This window comes from Ammodytes marinus (assembly GCF_949987685.1).
Source record: "Ammodytes marinus genome assembly, chromosome: 10".
In the NCBI taxonomy this organism is placed as follows: domain Eukaryota; kingdom Metazoa; phylum Chordata; class Actinopteri; order Uranoscopiformes; family Ammodytidae; genus Ammodytes; species Ammodytes marinus.
This window is the reverse complement of record NC_137214.1, coordinates 5,885,066-5,904,203: the sequence shown is the minus strand read 5'-3', so window position 1 is coordinate 5,904,203 and position 19,138 is coordinate 5,885,066. Positions and strand designations below refer to the sequence as shown.

Below are 19,138 nucleotides of genomic sequence, written 5' to 3'. Positions count from 1 at the left end.
GCCCCCTCCCGACTCTACGACGGCGATTATCGGGCCTTGGTGTCCTGGCCTATAGAGACAGTGAGCGAACAGTGCTGGCTGCGGCAGCTACGTGACTAGCAGTGGGACACTCGGCCCCTTTCCCCTGCCTCTTTCTTTACTATTTAATCCCGTGCGGCTTGTGTCCGCAAGATACAGGTGCAGCTCCGCTATCGTCTCACCTCTTTTGCACCGGGTCAAAGGGCAATATAGAAGTGCGATTAATCTGAGTTAATTTTTTTAATCGCGTTCATTTTTCTGTGATGAATTAATCGAAATTAACGCGTTAATTTGACAGCCCTAATTATTAGATGTGTTCAGGTTTGTAGAACGTTGAAGTCCAATGTGGAAAGGAAGTAAGCAGGCGACTAAAAACAGGTGCGTTTTGGTGTATTTTTTGCAGACTTGGTAAACTGAATCCTAGGACTCTTTTGAATGTCGATGTTACTGAAGGGCAAAGGGGAAAGTGTTACCTCCCCTAGGGTCAAATTTCCTTGTGTAGCTTCCTCCACAGTCCCTTTTGTGATGCAATGGCTGTATCCCCACTGGTATCACGGCAAGAGTCAGAGAAACGTTAACGTGAAAGATCATAAAAGTAAAAAGCACAGGTCCCTCCAAGTGCAGGGCTTTCTGTTTGCCCCCACTCTCTCACCCCTGTTTTCCCCTGTGGTCGCCCGCATGTGTTTGCATAGTGATGGAGGATGTGTTTATATCAATGTTTCAGTGCTACACCAGCGCAGTCAAGTAAGTGCTTCTTATATTCAGAAAGATTTGCTCAGGGATTTTGAGTTGGGGGGGTTGGAGGGGGGCTATACTCTTGTAGAACGTAGACTTGGTAGGACAGGATCTTTGACGCTCTCATTCACTCTGCCACTCTCGTAGCCAGTGATGCGTTCTATCACCAGTGCTGTAATGGAAAACGCCTTTTTTTCTTTCAAATGAGTCTCATTTTGTTAGATTTTTGCCCAACATTGTCTGCAAGCTTAAATCTTCCCCCGAACCCAGTAGCTTATTAGGGCAAATCTTGGCAAATTGATTGAAACCAAACAATTGAAAACCCGATCTCTCATATTTTGAGAATTAAACAAACATTATGAACGTTAATTTGATTTTCAAATGCAACTTTGTATGCTTTGTCCATTGCGAATTATAGAGTTGTAGTGCTGCACATGCATGATCGTAACTCACCGTTTATACTCTTTAGATATTATGGTTAAACTGTGGTTTGCATATGTGTTAGCCTCACTGCTTGACCCAGATCTTAGCAATTATAGGAGTGAGTCAAATGTAACAGATTGATGGTTGAAACTAGGGGAAAAAAAGAATCTGGGGTTTAAAAAAAACTAAATCCTTTCCAGTCCTTGTTCCTGCTGTAGTCTAATCAAGAGTTGTTTTTTTGCCTTTGTAATTGATTGTTTCAGCACATTTTCTATCCATTGGATTATCCCATTTTGGCAACGTTCCTCACATCCCAGGCATTCTGTTTCAGCATTGTTGCCAGCATACCCCGACCAACAAAATGGGAATCTTCAAAGTCGCTGACCTAAATCTTTTGTGAATATGAGTATATGCATAATGTAATTTTTGAAGATGCACAGATATTTTAGAACTAATTGTGGCAGGGCTTGATTTGTTGGTCATTACAAGAAAATATACACACAAACCATAAAGGTTGGCAGCTGCAATCAAGTCTTGCTTTGCTCAGCATTCCAGTTCTCACTCGTTTTTTCGATATGGTCAGGAAAACTCACCCCTGTAATTCAAGGAGTGCTATGGCAATCTGGCAGCCTTTGACATGTTCACTGAGAATGACCACGCTGTTGAAGTGACAGCTACACTTTTTTTTTGCATTTGGAGTATTCTACTTTTTCAGTTTTTATTTTATTTTAGGGGAGACATATACAAAACTTCTATGGCTAAAGCACCTATCTCACTGGGCTGCGACTGTTTGCGACAAGTTGGAGACTGCATTCGCGAGGGAGTCTCTAAACTGTCTCCAAATGTTCACGGAGGTCTCAATTTCCTCGCATGAGTCGCAGGCCTGTCGTTTGAATTTTGAACATGTTCAAAAAAAGTGTGCGACAAATCTAGTCTCAAAATAGTCTCAGAGTGGTCGCATGTGTCTCAAACGCGTTGCAAACCCTTCTCAATTTAGTTTCCGCAAGTCAGAAAGTGCGAGAAATGTGAGACAACTTTGCGAGGGTTTGGCGATATATGAAACTAAATTGTGACTGATTTGAGACAAAAATTAGACTGACATTCCGTTCGTGCGACGCTCGCCAGACGTTCTCGAGACATAAATGCGACCTCCCGGCAAGTGTTGGCCAGGACATTCGCAAACGTGTCGTGAGGAACCAACTCAGTGAGACTGCAAGATAAAATTGTCGCTAATTCGCATATTTTCTCGCAATTTTGTGTCTCCAACTTGTCGCACACTGTCGCAGCCCAGTGAGATAGGGGCTTACGCCTTTGTTTTCCCCCTCTGTGCCATCATGTATCATTTTAGCAGCTTTCTAAATGTATCCTCAGCAGCGGGTTTGTATTTCACATAGTTCTTGTAGTGCAGAGCTGCTCTACTTCTGATGCAGAACAATCCCTAACCCGTGCTTCCGTAATAAACTTACCTAAGATTAATAATACATCGGTGTATTGCTCTTTCTTTGTTTCTCTCAGATGAGATTTAGTCCCTACCTGTGGTTAAACTGTGTGTGTGCGCGTGTGTGTGTGTGTTTTCTCTTCAGGTGGCCAACCTGGCGTGCTCCATCTCCAATAACGAAGAGGGAGTGAAGCTGGTCCGCATGGCAGCTTCTCAGTTGGAAAGCCTTTGTCCTCAGGTACCTGGCTGTTTTTGCACCCAAATTCCACCCAGCTCACGGATTATGCTCACAAAACACTGTATTTTGTTGAAATATAACAACCACCTTGAATAAAATTCCAGAACTCTGTTTTCTGAACTTTATATCAAACTGCAAATGGTTTGAGGTTTTAATACCACACTAATACAACTAAAGGGATATAGGAAACACGTAAACACACAATCAATACATCAAGTCTCTTTGTACATTAGTCCTACATTTAGCCCACCTTTCATACGCCTTACCATGCTAACCACCAGTCCCTCATCTCTACCTCTTAACCTTGCCTGCTCTTTCAACTACACTGCATCTTTTTAATCCCCTTTAATGACTCCCGGTTCACCTTGAGCTTTGATATCCACAGATTTGTATCCCCCCCAAACAAGCAACTATTAGTTTTATTCCATTTGCTCCATCAAAAGACTCTGTCTATAATCACTCCAGTAAATGAATGTGTCTTGATGCTGCAAGTCCCAACATTTGGGTGGCAGAGTGGTGGGGGCTTCGCACAATCAACCTATGCTAATGTTGTGGCTGAGGGCTATGCTGTAATGGCGCTTTAATGGTTGTAATTGGGTGATTACAGGTGATTAATGCAGCGTTAGCCCTCGCTGCCAAGCCCAACAGTAAGGTGGCCCAGGACAATATGGATCTGTTCAAGGAGAGTTGGGAGAAGCAGGTCCGCGTCCTCACCGACGCCGTTGATGACATCACATCCATTGACGACTTCCTTTGTGTGTCTGGTAAGTGCTACTGATCTCCATGTCATAGCCATGCAGGGGCAAACATGAAAGTGTTTCATACTGTTGAGTGATATTGATGATTTGGGTTTTTGATTGTGGGCCAGTGCTTTCCGTCCGTACTAAGATAGATTTGCACAAAGCACTTAAGACCATTCTTCAGAGGAGGTAAACACAGCTGTAAAGGATCTGTGGTATTAGTCTTTTTCAAATGAGAGCCATACATACCAAGGCTGATTGGCCCGTACAGAGGCAAGTACTGAAGCATCAGCAGCACTACGTCTGAAATTGACATCCTGTCACATGTGTTAAAGCACACAAATGGTTTGTCAGGCATCCCCTTTAAAGAGTTCTCATTAAGAATTAAGCAGAGTGACTTCTCTCACCTCCAGCCAAGGACGGACTGTAATTTACCCGCCGGACATTTGCATTTTACAGGCTTCCCATTAATAAGCAGTCTGATAATTTGTCTTCAGCTCTCCCCATCCTACACTTGAGCTTCCCAGTTACACTCACAATGTCAAGAATACTGTGCAAACACAGAATCAAGGGTGATCCTTTCCTTAGCATATGTATTCTCTTATTATTACTCAAACAATTTCCATCTCTAAAGCTCTTTGTGTCCAGTTAGACTGATGACATGTTTGCCTTAAACAAAGTCTACATGACTAACTGCCTTCTTGTTTTCCTTCCCTAGAGAACCACATTCTGGAGGATGTGAACAAGTGTGTCATAGCTCTTCAGGAGAAAGATGTCGACGGTTTGGATCGCACCGCCGGGGCCATTCGAGGCCGCGCTGCCAGAGTCGTCCATGTGGTCACTTGTGAAATGGACAATTATGAACCTGGAGTCTACACAGAGAAGGTCTTGGAGGCCACTAAGCTCCTGACCAATACAGGTACCACAGAAACATAATAAACCTAGGAATAGCTGTGTCCATTTCTTCAAATAGACTGAATTTACAGAGACACTTAAATAAACCAGGATTACTTCTTTAGCTTCTAAACCATTGTAGCATGTTTTGCTCTCAATCAACGTTATTTAATTGCTTTGATTCTGCACACACAATAACGTTTATGGATACATTCAAAAGGGAGAGGCTATGCTTTATATTCATGTAACCATATACATGCAAATGGTAGACTGGGCCTTCCAGGGATACAATGTGTTCCGTTACAGCCAAAGCTACAACCAGATTGGTCTTGTCAGTTATTTTATTTTTAGAAGTCTGCTCTTTAAAAGCTTTTTACATTTTTAAGTTGTACACAGAATTGGCTCAGGAAATAATTTTCTGTATACAGCAGCACGCCCATATATAGGAATGCTGCATTGTGGGATGAAACCACCTCTAACTCAGCAGGCACTGCTCACTTGTCAGACAGTCCTGCATATCTTAACCCAAATTATATCATAGAAGTGTTTTTTGTCCTTATCTTCTGATATATCGTTGTCAGGACGATTTGTCGGTTGTCAGATTTTAAAAGTAAGTTAATGCAGGCTGTTGCTCAACAAGGATGAGTGCCCGTGGCTGAGAGGTGATGAGCTCAGGGGAAATACTGTCCTGAGAATTTCTGTCACATTTACTCCTGTCATTTAGAATAAAGCTAGACAGAGCAGCTCTCTAATTGTTGAATTTCTGCTTTCTGATTTCATCAGTCCGTATATCATTTCTTAGATTTGAGTGCTTTGTGACTTAGCAAGAAGCTAATTACAATGAAAAAATCATAAGCTCTTCTATATTTTACAAAAACACCAGAAGATTCAATCTGTCTTAACTTGGTTATGAGTGGATTCAAGCATTTGAACAGTTAAGAATCTCAAGGTATCTGCATCGGCATCAATTTGAAAATAAAAGAATCATGTGCCAACATTTCCATGTGTTGTGCTGGTTTTGGTTGTACTATTGTGCCAGGGTGAAAAAGACGTGACTGAGAGTTGGTTGCAGCCATTTCATTAGCTGTGCATAAGACATGAATGACAATACATTGTTTCCTTTTTGATGTGAAATCATTTGAAAGAGGCATCGGTAATGGGTTGAGGGAAGTGATCCCTATGAATTTGCAGTCACAATACCTTCAGATTTTCAATTTTCTTTTTAACATCATTTTCACACAGAAGCCTGCAGGTTATTCATGGTCTGTTAGCACAAAATGAAATGCTGTCTCTCTCCCTCTCTCTCTTTCTCTCTGCATCCCCCATCAAGACCTAGCTGATTCCTAAAAACGGAATTTGAAATGCCATTAATGCAGATGTGCTGTAGAGCCCTGTGGAGCTGTTATTATGTCGTCAGTGGGGGGAAAATACATGTCCGCTGGGGCAGCTTTGTGAAAGCCTTCTATTGGAAATCTCTGTTATGCTCGATGTCTGGGATTTATTCCTCTTAGCTTTGTGCTCCCTGTTCCTCGTGCAGCTATAGAAGGCAGTATAGTAAGTCGGTAGACCAACACGGCAAACTTCAAGCTGTCAAAGTTGAATATATTGACTGCACTTTTTTATAAATTATTCAGAGGCAACTGTCTTTACTGGCCCAGAGTTGCGGTTTTTTCCCCCCACAGCACAACCGAATTAGGACTTTATTTTTTTAAATAAACTCAAATATATACTTCCTCATGAAGACTGACTGTAAGGAAGCTTTTTAAAGTAACTTGCAATATCAGGAGGAATGTCGCTAATGTGAAATTGTAGGGAATTTCGGTATATTTTCAACGTTGTGCCAATGCTGTTTTTCAAATATTGATGTGCTATATAGGCCACCCCTCACTCAAGGCATATTGTTCTTCTACACTGTGCTTAATTGGTTTGCTACCTTCTTTCTCTGTGTGTTTAATAAAATATAAATATTATATTAACATAAATGTATTTTTTCTCTCTTCCTCCCACCCTCGGTCTCACCTTCCTCAGTCATGCCACGGTTCACAGAGCAAGTGGAGTCCGCAGTAGAGGCCTTGAGTGCAAACCCCTCACTCCCCGTAGATGAGAATGAGTTCATCGATGCGTCCCGTCTGGTATATGACGGCATTCGCGACATTCGCAAGGCGGTCCTCATGATCAGAGTAAGTCACACTGTTTTCGTTCTGCACCTTGAGTTTTTATTTTCACCCGTCATCTTAAAACTAATATTTTTCTATCTTCAAAGATGGCATATGGTATTTTCCCCTGTGTAAATGTCAGAAGCTGTCGGAAGTAAATACATTGGATATTTTCATTTGCATAGAACGGTTTATCTCTCACCACATTAAGGAGATAGATGTAATCCCTTAAAAACCATAAAAGCCTCCCTTTAACAGTTCAAATGCATTTACCGTGGACAGCATAAATTTTATGGGATTCAATTGAATTTAAAACATTTCAGCAGAAGGCATCTCATCCACAACATTGTGAGAGTCCTTGGTTATTGTAGTGTAATGTAATTATATATATATAGCCGTTGGTCCGTGCACCAGATGCCTTCTTTAATGGTATGTGAGAAGCTGTGTATGCGTGAGATCCTAGAAGCCAATGATTAACTTGTCTCATGCAAGAGCAGACCTAATTGACCAGACTTGCAATCTAGTGTAACAGCAGCCTTGGTTGTCTGTGGGTTAATGGCCTTTGCTTGAGTAGAACTATAACTGAGACAGATGGTAGTGAGGTACCTAATTGACTGACACTGTGCCGACAACAAAACCCACTCCAGCTGTAACCAGAAATGGATAGCTCTTAAGTTTTATATTAGAACTAGTCCAACTCATTAACAATGTCTAATTTTTTCTTCTTTGCGTATTAAAAAGCAAGTGGATTTCTTTGAACCGCTACCCTCGTGTAGCAGAACCTTTAAAATGTCTTTACCACAGAGAGTTACAATGTACTGGTTTATGCCATCTTCCATTATTTTCAACACTTAAATCTTTTGAATTGGAATCATTAGTCTTGACAGCATATTTTGTGTTGACAGTGGTGCTTCAGAGCTGTGCCTGGGCTAACCATGAACATAGCTGCCACAGACGCACACAAAAACCAAATGAGCGAGATACCATCCGGCATACCGTCCTGCGGTATTTGCATTATAATGGGCAATTGATTTAAGATGGAGGTTTTAATTAACATTCTTTATTTGGACCGCGAGCCACAGAACTACATTCAATTTCCATCTGCCCCAGCTTCACTCTTATTATCCAGATTGATGAAGCTGTTAACGTTATGTCCGTGGACTGCACACTACCTGGTAGGGTGGTTGTCTGTAGGCTTACACACATGTTAAAAATAACAGAGGATTTATGATAAAATCTTTTACGTTTTCAATAAACCATCTGATTAATTATCCATTATCTTTAATGGGAAATTAAGCAGTAGCCCATGGGTTTCACAAGATTCCTTGATCAGGTGTTGGGCATAATCATCAAAGGTGTTCTGGTGATTATCCAGCAGGAAGTGGCTCAGACATTCTGTAACTAGCCAGTTAAACAGCTAACAGCTTCTATTCAGCAGGCTCCTTAATTACTGTTGTACGTAATGAGATTAGACAAGACTATCAAAAACATTAATTTTTCCTATCTACAAGAACTGTTTGCTTGGCTGCACTTCCCTTCGGTGGCAGTGTCAAACTAGTCTGGGATTTAGCTCAGAGTCCAAAGAATTATGAAATATATTGCGAAGGAGCAGAGTTGAGCACGAGGAGACAACTTCTCCGGAGGGCATGTCCACACACGCGCCTGCACGCTCACTATCAAGCCAGTGTTCTATAAATCCCCACATGCACGCGCCGCACAGTGGCCTACTCTTAAATCAGATCAGACAAGTGTGTGGCTTGGGCTCTTTAAGATAGACAAGTCTTTAACCTCTGTAAGTGGAGCACACTCAGCACAGGCAGCCTATGCTGGACGTCCCTTGGATCTCTGACAGTCGGACAGAAACCTCTCCCCACCTTCAGCGACATCAGTGGATTTGCCTCCAAGACATCACACTGTCTCAAAGTCACGGAGCCGCCGACAGGGAGATACAGGGGGCAGCTGTCGTTACCTTATGATTTGTGGAGAGTGCCACAGCTCAAGGTGATTCCGCTGGCTCTGTCCTAAAAAGAACAGAAAGAAGAAGAAAAATCACTGCTCATTGAGGCTTAGAATGTCACCAAATAAACAAAAAAAGGGGGGATTTCACCTTTTGGACTGCCAGCTAAAAAAAAAGAAGACCAAATTACACTCAGGTCCTAATATTTTACAATACTGTAATTTCAGCTCTCCCTTTGTCTTCTAACATTAACACTGGTCATGTAGAGATGATACACAGGGAGCTGAATAATTCACTTTCCACAGTGGACTTACTAGAAATTCTAATATTAAATAATTGATTAGCATGTTTTGCCACAGCATGACACACAGTCTTAACATTTAATTTCTTCACACCGGGCTATTGTTGTCCCTTCTCTATAGCGTTGTCCCACTGGGTGCTCTCCATGAGCTATGATTTGTGTACCTCCCACATTCACAGGTTATCTGTTGCACAGGCCACAGCAGGATATATCTCTGCCCCACTGAACAGCATTGTCTGGGGTGAAGGAGATGCCTGTGAGTCACTCCGGCTTTGTATCTGAAACCATGCTCCCAATTCCCTTAAGAACAAGAGGATCTCTCCATTCCATAAAGCAGTGTAATATTGTTCAGACTTTCAGCTATTTTTGGATGTGAGGGCTCCAAAGTCCATTACTGAAGGGAGGCATAGAGAGCGCTGGATAAGCACAAGTAGCAGGCACAGGTGTGATAATGCACCTTTATCTGGCCACGCCATCTTCCCTGAGCCCCGTATCGCCACTAAATACATTTCCCTGTAATCACTTTTATATTTAGCTGTAAGCATTGACTTGTTGAGATTGAAAGTATATATATATATTTTTTTTTTTAAACTTTTATTTTAGTGGTTTTATGTTTTTATACATATGGACAAAAAAAACTGAATAAGTAAACGCATACAATACATACACAACACCCAACCCCCTCTCCCTTCCCCCCTCCCTCACATTTTGAATATTAATATTTATGGGACGATACTTGCTGGTAGCTTGTTTTGCATTCAAGCTAGGCAAAAGGTGAGAATCAAGAGATGAAGTAGCAACACTCAAGAACACAACACATGCCTAACCTGCCTCTCTACAGATAGCAGGGACATATATGGGACCGAAGCATTCTGCTCCAAATATGTTTCACACCAGCTTGTACCTTCATATTATCTCTAAAAATGCACAGGCAGCACATTACACTTGATTTACAAATGAGTTCAGAATATACCGTTTATTTTACCATGCTATGGGGAAGCAGACATTTATCTGGTGCTGCTGTTACTGGCAGCAACCAAGGCATTTCTCATAGATAGTTTGCAGGTTGGTAATTTAATAGTGCTTAAAAGCCTGTAGTATGCCAATATTATTTAATATGCTCCACTAACAACTAAATGCCTTTTTCTTAGCCATGTTCTTGATTTTAAATCCCATCCTAGTTATTTGACTGTTAGGATTAATTTTCCCTCTGTGTTTTGCCCTTCTAGACTCCAGAGGAGTTGGATGACTCTGACTTTGACACTGATGACCTTGATGTCCGTAGCAGGACCAGTACACAGACAGAGGATGACCAGCTTATTAATGGCCAGACTGCACGGGTAAGTTGTCCTAATGTTTGTTGTTGTATTTACAGACATTCCTTGAGTTTTGATTGCGATCTTCCAATGATGTCCTCCCTCGGTCTAATTCAACCCATGACTCACAGTATCCAAAATGCAATTAAATAATAGTTTCCTTATTAAATACTCTAGTCTTTAATTATTATATTATTATATTTTTCAATTACGTATGCCATCGCTTTTGTTTAGTTGTTTCTCTTCCGATATAATGTCCCAGCCTGAACCCAGGTTGTGTGTTTTGATATGTTGAATAATCAGGTTAGACTTTTCCAAGCTTTCCATATGCTCTCAACAGATAACAGATCTGCTATTGTTTGCCCTCTTCACTGAAGTGTGTATCCAAGCACACGTGAGCTTGGATTGCTGCTATTTTGTCCTGAGTGCTTATGCTTTTAAAGATTCATATTGATAGGTCAGTATTACCTTTGTGTCTTTGTTAGTTATTGCTCCTTTACACAACAGCTTTGGGCTGTTTTAAGCTCACAAACAAATGTAGATGCTAACTTTGCTGATGATTAAAAAAAAAACAATAATCTATAAGGGCAAACTAATTCATCAGTACATTACCAATCTGTCTATGTTCACCAAATATTATCGGACTGTTTTATTAGGTAGGCGCATGTCATGTCTATGCAGTGATGTGAACGGCTTCGTTCAAGCTTAGGCGACTCCAGAGAGAGAGTCCCATTTACCAGTAATGGAATGAACGCTCTTGCAATGATATTCGATTTCCTGCTCTTAAGTGCCTGCCTGCTTCGGCCTCACAAGCTCATTCATTGAGCGTCCGACTGCCTATTTGGAATTTGACCTTTCACCGGCCACCCCAAGAGGATGCAAATGGTGCTAAACACATTTGCACATGATATTAAGTACCGCTAAACAAATGCCCTTTTATGGATCTTCTTTAGTGGCCAGAGTTACCGACGTCAATACATGAATTTTTCCAGAAGATGTACCATATATTGTAGGCTAGTAGCTGTGAACCCTTTATTGCTTTTGTAGTTAAGAAAAACTGTTAAGCTGGGCCAATCAGCGAAATGTCCATGGTGCAGCAGCAGCAGTGGTGGTGATTACATTTATTTGCATGAAAAATATAGCAATTTGTGTAGACATTTTTCAGTCTTAAGTCTTCACTCCAACATTATTCGTATGTGCTTTTTGAGTTTTTTTTTTTCATTGTTTTCCCCTGCCCATTTAAAAAACCCTTGGACCTCAGTGAGGAAAGTCATAGCTTAATTAACACCTCTTTAAGTTTTAACAAAACAAAAAAAGGAACTTTAAAGGCTTGGCAAAGGAAGAAAATGTGTGACAGGCTTTACAGGATTTCCTTAGATTGTATAGGTGTACTTAATAGTGTCCTAGGAGTATAGCTATTATTGCAGCATTTGTACAACATCTACGGTAAGTATGTTTTGAAATAATTTATCCTAGGAGCCCAGTAGTGCGGTTCTCAATAGTTTTTTCTGTGGTTTTCTGCTTTGATCTTATACACACCATGCCCTTGCCTGGCAAGAGAACTTGTTTGCAGCCATGGAAACCCTGGAAGATGATGTAAAACAAAATGCCCTGGAAACAAATGGCTTGAGCAACACTGTGTTGAGGTTGAGTGTGCTAACCCTCTACGCTGTCTATAATTCCTCCTGTAGGCTATCATGGCCCAGTTGCCCCAGGAGCAGAAGGCAAAGATTGCAGAACAGGTGGCTAGCTTCCAGGAGGAGAAGAGCAAGCTGGATGCTGAGGTCTCCAAGTGGGACGACAGCGGCAATGACATCATCGTGTTGGCTAAGCAAATGTGCATGATCATGATGGAGATGACTGACTTCACCAGGTTAGTTTGAAGCTTACAGCTAAGCTCACATTGGGAGCCACTTTCTTCCCTTGCAAAAAATAGCCCATTTTCTAATTGTTAATATTGTTCTTGCCTCAGAAGATATGTGAAATAGAATGAGTTAGAATATAGCAACCTGAGGTAAGAATCGTTTGGAATTCTTAATGTTTTTGTAAATATCGATTTTTTAAATAACGAACGTAATGACGATGAAATGCTGCCTCTCCATCTTCACACTTTGAATGGGTCAAAGATCCGGTCTACTTGACCAAAGAAATACATTACTGGAAATATGTCGTGGAGTTCAAAATACCAGCTGACTGACGGTTCACAGAACCCTGCGATTTCTTATTTGATTATTTTACATTCAAAGGACCAAGAAACAAGTAATTGCTCCCTTTTGCATTACATACTTTACACTCAAAAATTGAATGCAAATGATGCGTCCATCTTAGTGCCATCTATGTAAAGAGGTTATTGATTGCAGTGACATCTTTATATCAACATAAAGGATGCTTCTCTGAGTAGTATATTAAAGCAGACTCCAGGGGTTCAACGAAAAACATCTCTCCAATAAGGAAACAGAAGCTATTTCAATTATCCATTTACTGAAAAATATTTTCTCAGTCAACACTACAGGCCTAACATCAATGGAGGAATTCGAACATTGCTTAATTCTTTACATTTATATAAAATAAAGAATCCTGATAGAGTAATTTTAGCTTAGGATTTGATAACCATAAAAACAATATTGAGCAATATCTATCATTGGTTGCCCATGTGTGATGTTGTCGACCCTAGTCATTGCCAATATGGCCAGACGTTTGTGCACAAAGTACATTATATTCTGTGTGCTCTCTTTTTTCCATTATAAATAGTTGATAAAACAAGACTGTAGGGATGGCTTTTATGCCTGTGCTGTTTCTAGTGCAGTTACGTCTCGATTGTTTGATACATTGAGGATATATACTGTAAATGCTTGGAAAATACTTGGTAAAAAGCTTAGTATTTGTGACTTTTCTTATTTGGCACTCTTAGGTTGCACTCAGTATGTGCCAGTGTTTGTGTCCGATGATACACAGATGGATGTTGGCCTGGCTGAATATATATCTTCACATTATGTCTTGACTCTTATATGTGGCAGTAGCTCATGGAAGGTCACTAGCTGGCTAATTCAGTCAAACCCAAAATGATTGCCCCCTCAACCTTGAGCTGGCACAAAGCTCTGCCAAGGTTAATGCTGAATTAGGTAATTGTTGTGGACCTCTCTCCTGACAAATCTGGGGAGAGTTAGAGAGATTATTGTTGACTGCTGCATTGCTTCTGGCTGTATGGCAGCTCTCATGAATAAGGCATGTGTGGCTTGGAAACATGCAATATATTTGGGAGCCACGATGGGGCTTACACCCAGCTGGAGGCCTGCGGATGTCACCAGACCTGACGTCCTTAGATCCTTATCCATATATACATCCGAAAGTTCAGAAATCTCACAAGGGTGTCCTCTTCAGGTGTTTTCTTGACAATTTCCATGGCCCTCCTTCGTTTTTCTGCTGGGGATGGTCAGAATATGTAGCAGCTGGCCCATTTTATTTCTCAGGCAAAGAAGCGAGATATTTTAAATAAGGAAATCAGTCGTTTCTGGTTTTATGCATTTTGATGGGATGTCTTTTTATTGCGACTACGACATAATGCTATCACACTATTAAACAGTCCATGCTGCAGTTTCCCCCCCAGAACCCATCACAATGCCTCCAGCTCTGTCTCCAGGGGTTGGCTTGTCCCTGTAGAGCTGTCAGTCTGTGCTCTGACGCGTTGCCTCTTCCACTAGGACCCTGACTTACTTTGCAGCCCATCAGCAGAGGGGGGGGAGAGAGAGAAAGGGAAAGGGGGGAAGGGTTGGAGATGCGAGCAGAGGGAAGAGGAAGCTGAGAGAACAGAACACAAAATTCCATCTGTTCTGTGTTGGATGGCTCATTTTTTAGCCTGGAGAGAGCAGCTTTGAATCCAATGTGTGCCTCTTGCCAACTGTGTCCCTTAGTCCCTTGTGGGGGTAGAAAAAAAGGCAAATGGCCTGACAGGCTTACAGTTGGTTAGGTCAGGGCTGGACTGACCTGTGTCAGAACGGGCGCTGGGCCCTTTGTGAATCAAGGAAAAGATGGATGTTTTAACATTAGGACAATGACCAAAGTCTTTAAATTGAATTACACTCTCAACTAAATACTTTTGAGTTCTCATCGGTTTTCTCTGGCTCTCCTTTTTTGTGTCATGCTTAAATAAAAATGACCATACAAATGAAGAGCGTGTGCGTGTGCGCGTGCGCGTGCGTGTGCGTGTGTGTGTGTGTGTGTGTGTGTGTGTGTGTGTGTGTGTGTGTGTGTGTGTGTGTGTGTGTGTGTGTGTGTGTGTGTGTGTGTGTGTGTGTGTGTGTGTGTGTGTGTGTGTGTGTGTGTGTGTGTGTGTGTGTGTGTGTGTGTGTGTACCGTTTTTGGGGGCTACGAACATGTATGAAACCAATCCGATTTGCTTCTTAGGCTTCCAATAAATCCTTCAAAGCTGCTTGAATAAAAGAGGCCAAATAGACCAAACTGTGTTTCCCCTAGGATTTATTTCAGTGCACGTTTTTATTTTGCGCTTCCGGAAGATATTTAGCGCGTAGACACAGGAAGGGCTTCAGACAAATATTTGTGGATGGGAAATTACTTAATGATTAATATTAATGCATTAATAAAATGGTTCAAGAGTTAATATATACTTTCAATACATATGTAACATATATTTCAATAAAAATAAAGGCAAATCATAAAATAACCATGTCAAATCATAATAATGCAAATGGAGGTCAGTGAACAGTAAAAAAAGAAGCTTCAGTGGCATAAGCCATATCAGGCCTGGGAGTATTTTATCTTCCTGGCGGCACAAGCTGCAGAACATTCCTTTAGTAAACACGGCTATAGTTTGTGTGTGTTTTCTTTTGTGAAGTATAACAGTGGTGCAGTGTTGGGTTGAATACTCACCATGGCCAATGGCCATGTAGAGATATACCATCAGACAACAGCACATGTGGTCTGATGGTATGTTTGAATTCACTCGTATGCAATAAACCTTAAAGGAAATATTATTCTAAAATAAATACATTCGACAAAACACATTTGAATTTCTTTTGGATGTCAAAGTGTAACTAAACCCCAAAGCCAATATTTTCAGCTTACAACCGATTTATATGGGAATTTAGTAGTGTTGTTTATTGTCCCAGGTCAAAAAACTCCACATTTCTAGTACAAAGTATGTTTATTCCACATTGTATGGTTCACTGTCCGGCCCCAAAAAAAAGTCACCACCTGGATTTTACATGTGGTTATTGAAACTTTTAGCATGTATGATTACTGCTAGACATGACATTATCACGTCGGTTTCTTATGAGATTGTCACGTTCATAACACTAAAAAAGGAGTTGGCAACACCAGGCTTCACTAGCAGCTAATGCTAGCAGCATGTCTTCATTTTCTACCCATGGACTTAATAAAAGATAGTTCTACCCTGTTCCACCAATGCATTGGCCAGTATGATACCCAGACATGGACTGTAAATAAAGGTCCCAGCTCATACACTACAGGTTGTAACGCCAGGGTTCGACATAACGTATAGCCCGATGGCCCGGGGCCAGTAAAATCATATGCAGGGCAAGTTGATTGGCCAGTCACTGTCCCGCCCGGGCCAGTGACTGGCCAATCACAGTTCAGTATCTTTTTGTAGACTACATCATGGTTCATTGAAATGCGCGTTGAGAGTCGGAATGAAAGCAGTGTTTATTTAAGACTCAATATAATAAACCTAATATAAAATATATTTTTTAATGAAAGGCCAGTGGACAACCGATGCGTGGGCGTTTTGACAGGCGGAGCAACAAGCGGTTGCACTCTCGCTCCGTTGGCAGAGCTGCCTACCGTCCGCCTGCGAGTCGACAAATCAATCGACTTACTCTGCCCCCTTTCTTTCTTCCCACAACAGAGGTTGAGGTGCAGAAAATGATAACTGCGCTTTTCCTTTATCTGCCGCCGTAATGTTACAGTAGCCTATTTGCATCCAAGCCCCAATGGTAATACAAATGAGAGGCGTTATTTAAACGCTGTGAATGCGTCTCCGGTGATTGTGTCGGTTGTAGACAGAAACGAACGGAGGGACTCCGCTCACTGTACAGTTATAGTCGCGCAGTTTGGCACTGTGTTTTCAGGCTCGAGACATTCAATCAGATCGCGGAAGTCTTTCCCATTGAAATCGCTAACGGGGAGAATATCCCCGGTTATTATTTTAGCCACAAACCACAGTTCATCTGCGCGGCGGCTCACTCGCTGGCGAGATCACACGGTGAAACGCTGCTGTGATCGGACGAAGGCATTGTGTGTTTCTAAGGTGATTTAACGTCATAGTCTTAGACGAGCGTTTAACCTATGCTGCATATTTTGCACTGCATTGTTTTTTATCAATAGTTTGAAAAAATGGTCCCACACCGGACTCTTATATGTGAAGCTGACACTTCATGGAGAAGTGACACTCCTCAGGGTTCAACATAACTTTTTTTTCCTACTGGCCCGCCGGGCCAGTGGATCCGAGTTTTACTGGCCCCTTGTATATTTTCACTGGCCCTGCACACACTTTTTTTTTCTTCATAATTTAGTGTCAATAATTATAATACCTGTATTAGAAAAATAAAGAAAGATAACCAGATCTAAAGGGAATATCTATACTGTAACAGTATAGATATTCCCTTTAGATTTGGTTATTTTTCTTTTAGTTAATTATATGAAATGTTGATATTGCTCATACACATAATATAAAACCAGGCAAACATATTGAATTAGAAGCTGAAAGTATGTTGAAAGAGTCGGCCAGTATTTTAAAGTCCAGTAGTTTGATGGTTGTTTTTATTCTTGAATAGTTCACCTGCAGAAGTCATGTTCAAACATAAAAAAAAAATAAGAGATGAAGGTCTGATCATTCTTTGTGGTGTGGTAGGCTGTTTTTATTACTTTCTCTATATGCATTAGGGATGTGAATGTGTCGACCGAATGACCGGTTTTCCACTTGCGCTCAAGTTGACTTTAAAAATAGAATAGAAATCCGAAAATCAGTGGGTTATGCCGTTTTTTTAATGGGAGATTTCACCGTGTATGTGAGTTCACGTCTGGTCGTGAGCGCGCTGCAGCAGTGTCACTTCTCCATGAAGTGTCAGCTTCACATATACGAGTCCGGTGTGGGACCATTTTTTCAAACTATTGATACAAAACAATGCAGTGCAAAATATGCAGCATAAGTTAAACGCTCGTCTAAGACTGACGTTAAATCACCTTAGAAACACACAATGCCTTCGTCCGATCACAGCAGCGTTTCACCGTGTGATCTCGCCAGCGAGTGAGCCGCCGCGCAGATGAACTGTGGTTTGTGGCTAAAATAATAACCGGGGATATTCTCCCCGTTAGCGATTTCAATGGGAAAGACTTCCGCGATCTGATTGAATGTCTCGAGCCTGAAAGCACAGTGCCAAACTGCGCGACTATAAGAACTGTACAGTGAGCCGAGTCCCTCCGTTCGTTTCTGTCTACAACCGACACAATCACCGGAGACGCATTCACAGCGTTTAAATAACGCCTCTCATTTGTATTACCATTGGGGCTTGGATGCAAATACTGTAACATTACGGCGGCAGATAAAGGAAAAGCGCAGTTATCATTTTCTGCACCTCAACCTGTGCTGTGGGAAGAAAGAAAGGGGGCAGAGTAAGTCGATTGATTTGTCGACTCGCAGGCGGACGGTAGGCAGCTCTGCCAACGGAGCGAGAGTGCAACCGCTTGTTGCTCTGCCTTTCAAAACGCCCACGCATCGGTTGTCCACTGGCCTTTCATTAAAAAATATATTTTATATTAGGTATTATATTGAGTCTTAAATAAACACTGCTTTCATTACGACTCTGAACGCGCATTTCAATGAACCATGATGTAGTCTACAAAAAGATACTGAACTGTGATTGGCCAGTCACTGGCCCGGGCGGGACAGTGACTGGCCAATCAACTTGCCCTGCATGTGATTTTACTGGCCCCGGGCCATACGTTATGTCGAACCCTGCTCCTGCAGCGCGCTCACGACCAGACGTGAACTCACATACACGGTGAAATCTCCCATTAAAAAAACGGCATAACCCACTGATTTTCGGATTTCTATTCTATTTTTAAAGTCAACTTGAGCGCAAGTGGAAAACCGGTCATTCGGTCGACACATTCACATCCCTAATGCATATAGAGAAAGTAATAAAAACAGCCTACCACACCACAAAGAATGATCAGACCTTCATCTCTTATTTTTTTTTTATGTTTGAACATGACTTCTGCAGGTGAACTATTCATTAAACTGCCCAAATTCAAGAATAAAAACAACCTTCAAACTACTGGACTTTAAAATACTGGCCGACTCTTTCAACATACTTTCAGTTGTAGGCTTCTAATTCAATATGTTTGCCTGGTTTTATATTATGTGTATGAGCAATATCAACATTTCATATAATTAACTAAAAGAAAAATAACCAAATCTAAAGGGAATATCTATACTGTTACAGTATAGATATTCCCTTTAGATCTGGTTATCTTTATTTATTTTTCTAATACAGGTATTATAATTATTGACACTAAATTATGAAGAAAAAAAAAGTGTGTGCAGGGCCAGTGAAAATATACAAGGGGCCAGTAAAACTCGGATCCACTGGCCCGGCGGGCCAGTAGGAAAAAAAAGTTATGTTGAACCCTGAACGCTGTAACTTTTTCTTTTTTACTATTGAAAATCATACTTTGAAACATCATAAAATAAATTACCGTTTATATAATAGCCTTTACGTATTTGTACAACTTAAGCTAAATTATAAAGCGGAATTAATCATTGCAAACACTGGTTCTAATAATTTCTGCTTTGATTAAAAGTATATTATGACAGTGTATAACATAATGGTATTTTAAATTAGGGTTTCCTAAAAGTTCTTGACTATGATAATGCTGCCAGTTCCT

The 19,138-nt window shown here is 41.1% G+C and overlaps 1 protein-coding gene across 3 annotated transcripts in view; it reads left to right on the top strand.

Annotated features, from left to right (window-relative positions):
• ctnna1 (catenin (cadherin-associated protein), alpha 1) overlaps window positions 1-19,138 on the top strand; it is an 89,812-nt gene that overhangs the window by 55,231 nt on the left and 15,443 nt on the right. For all 3 annotated transcript variants that reach the window (XM_080035614.1, XM_080035615.1, XM_080035613.1), the window contains exons 10-15: window positions 2,760-2,852; window positions 3,460-3,616; window positions 4,311-4,511; window positions 6,515-6,666; window positions 10,130-10,240; window positions 11,908-12,089. In XM_080035614.1, the coding sequence (XP_079891740.1) occupies window positions 2,760-2,852; window positions 3,460-3,616; window positions 4,311-4,511; window positions 6,515-6,666; window positions 10,130-10,240; window positions 11,908-12,089 (896 nt within the window). The remainder of the gene's footprint in view (window positions 1-2,759; window positions 2,853-3,459; window positions 3,617-4,310; window positions 4,512-6,514; window positions 6,667-10,129; window positions 10,241-11,907; window positions 12,090-19,138) is intronic.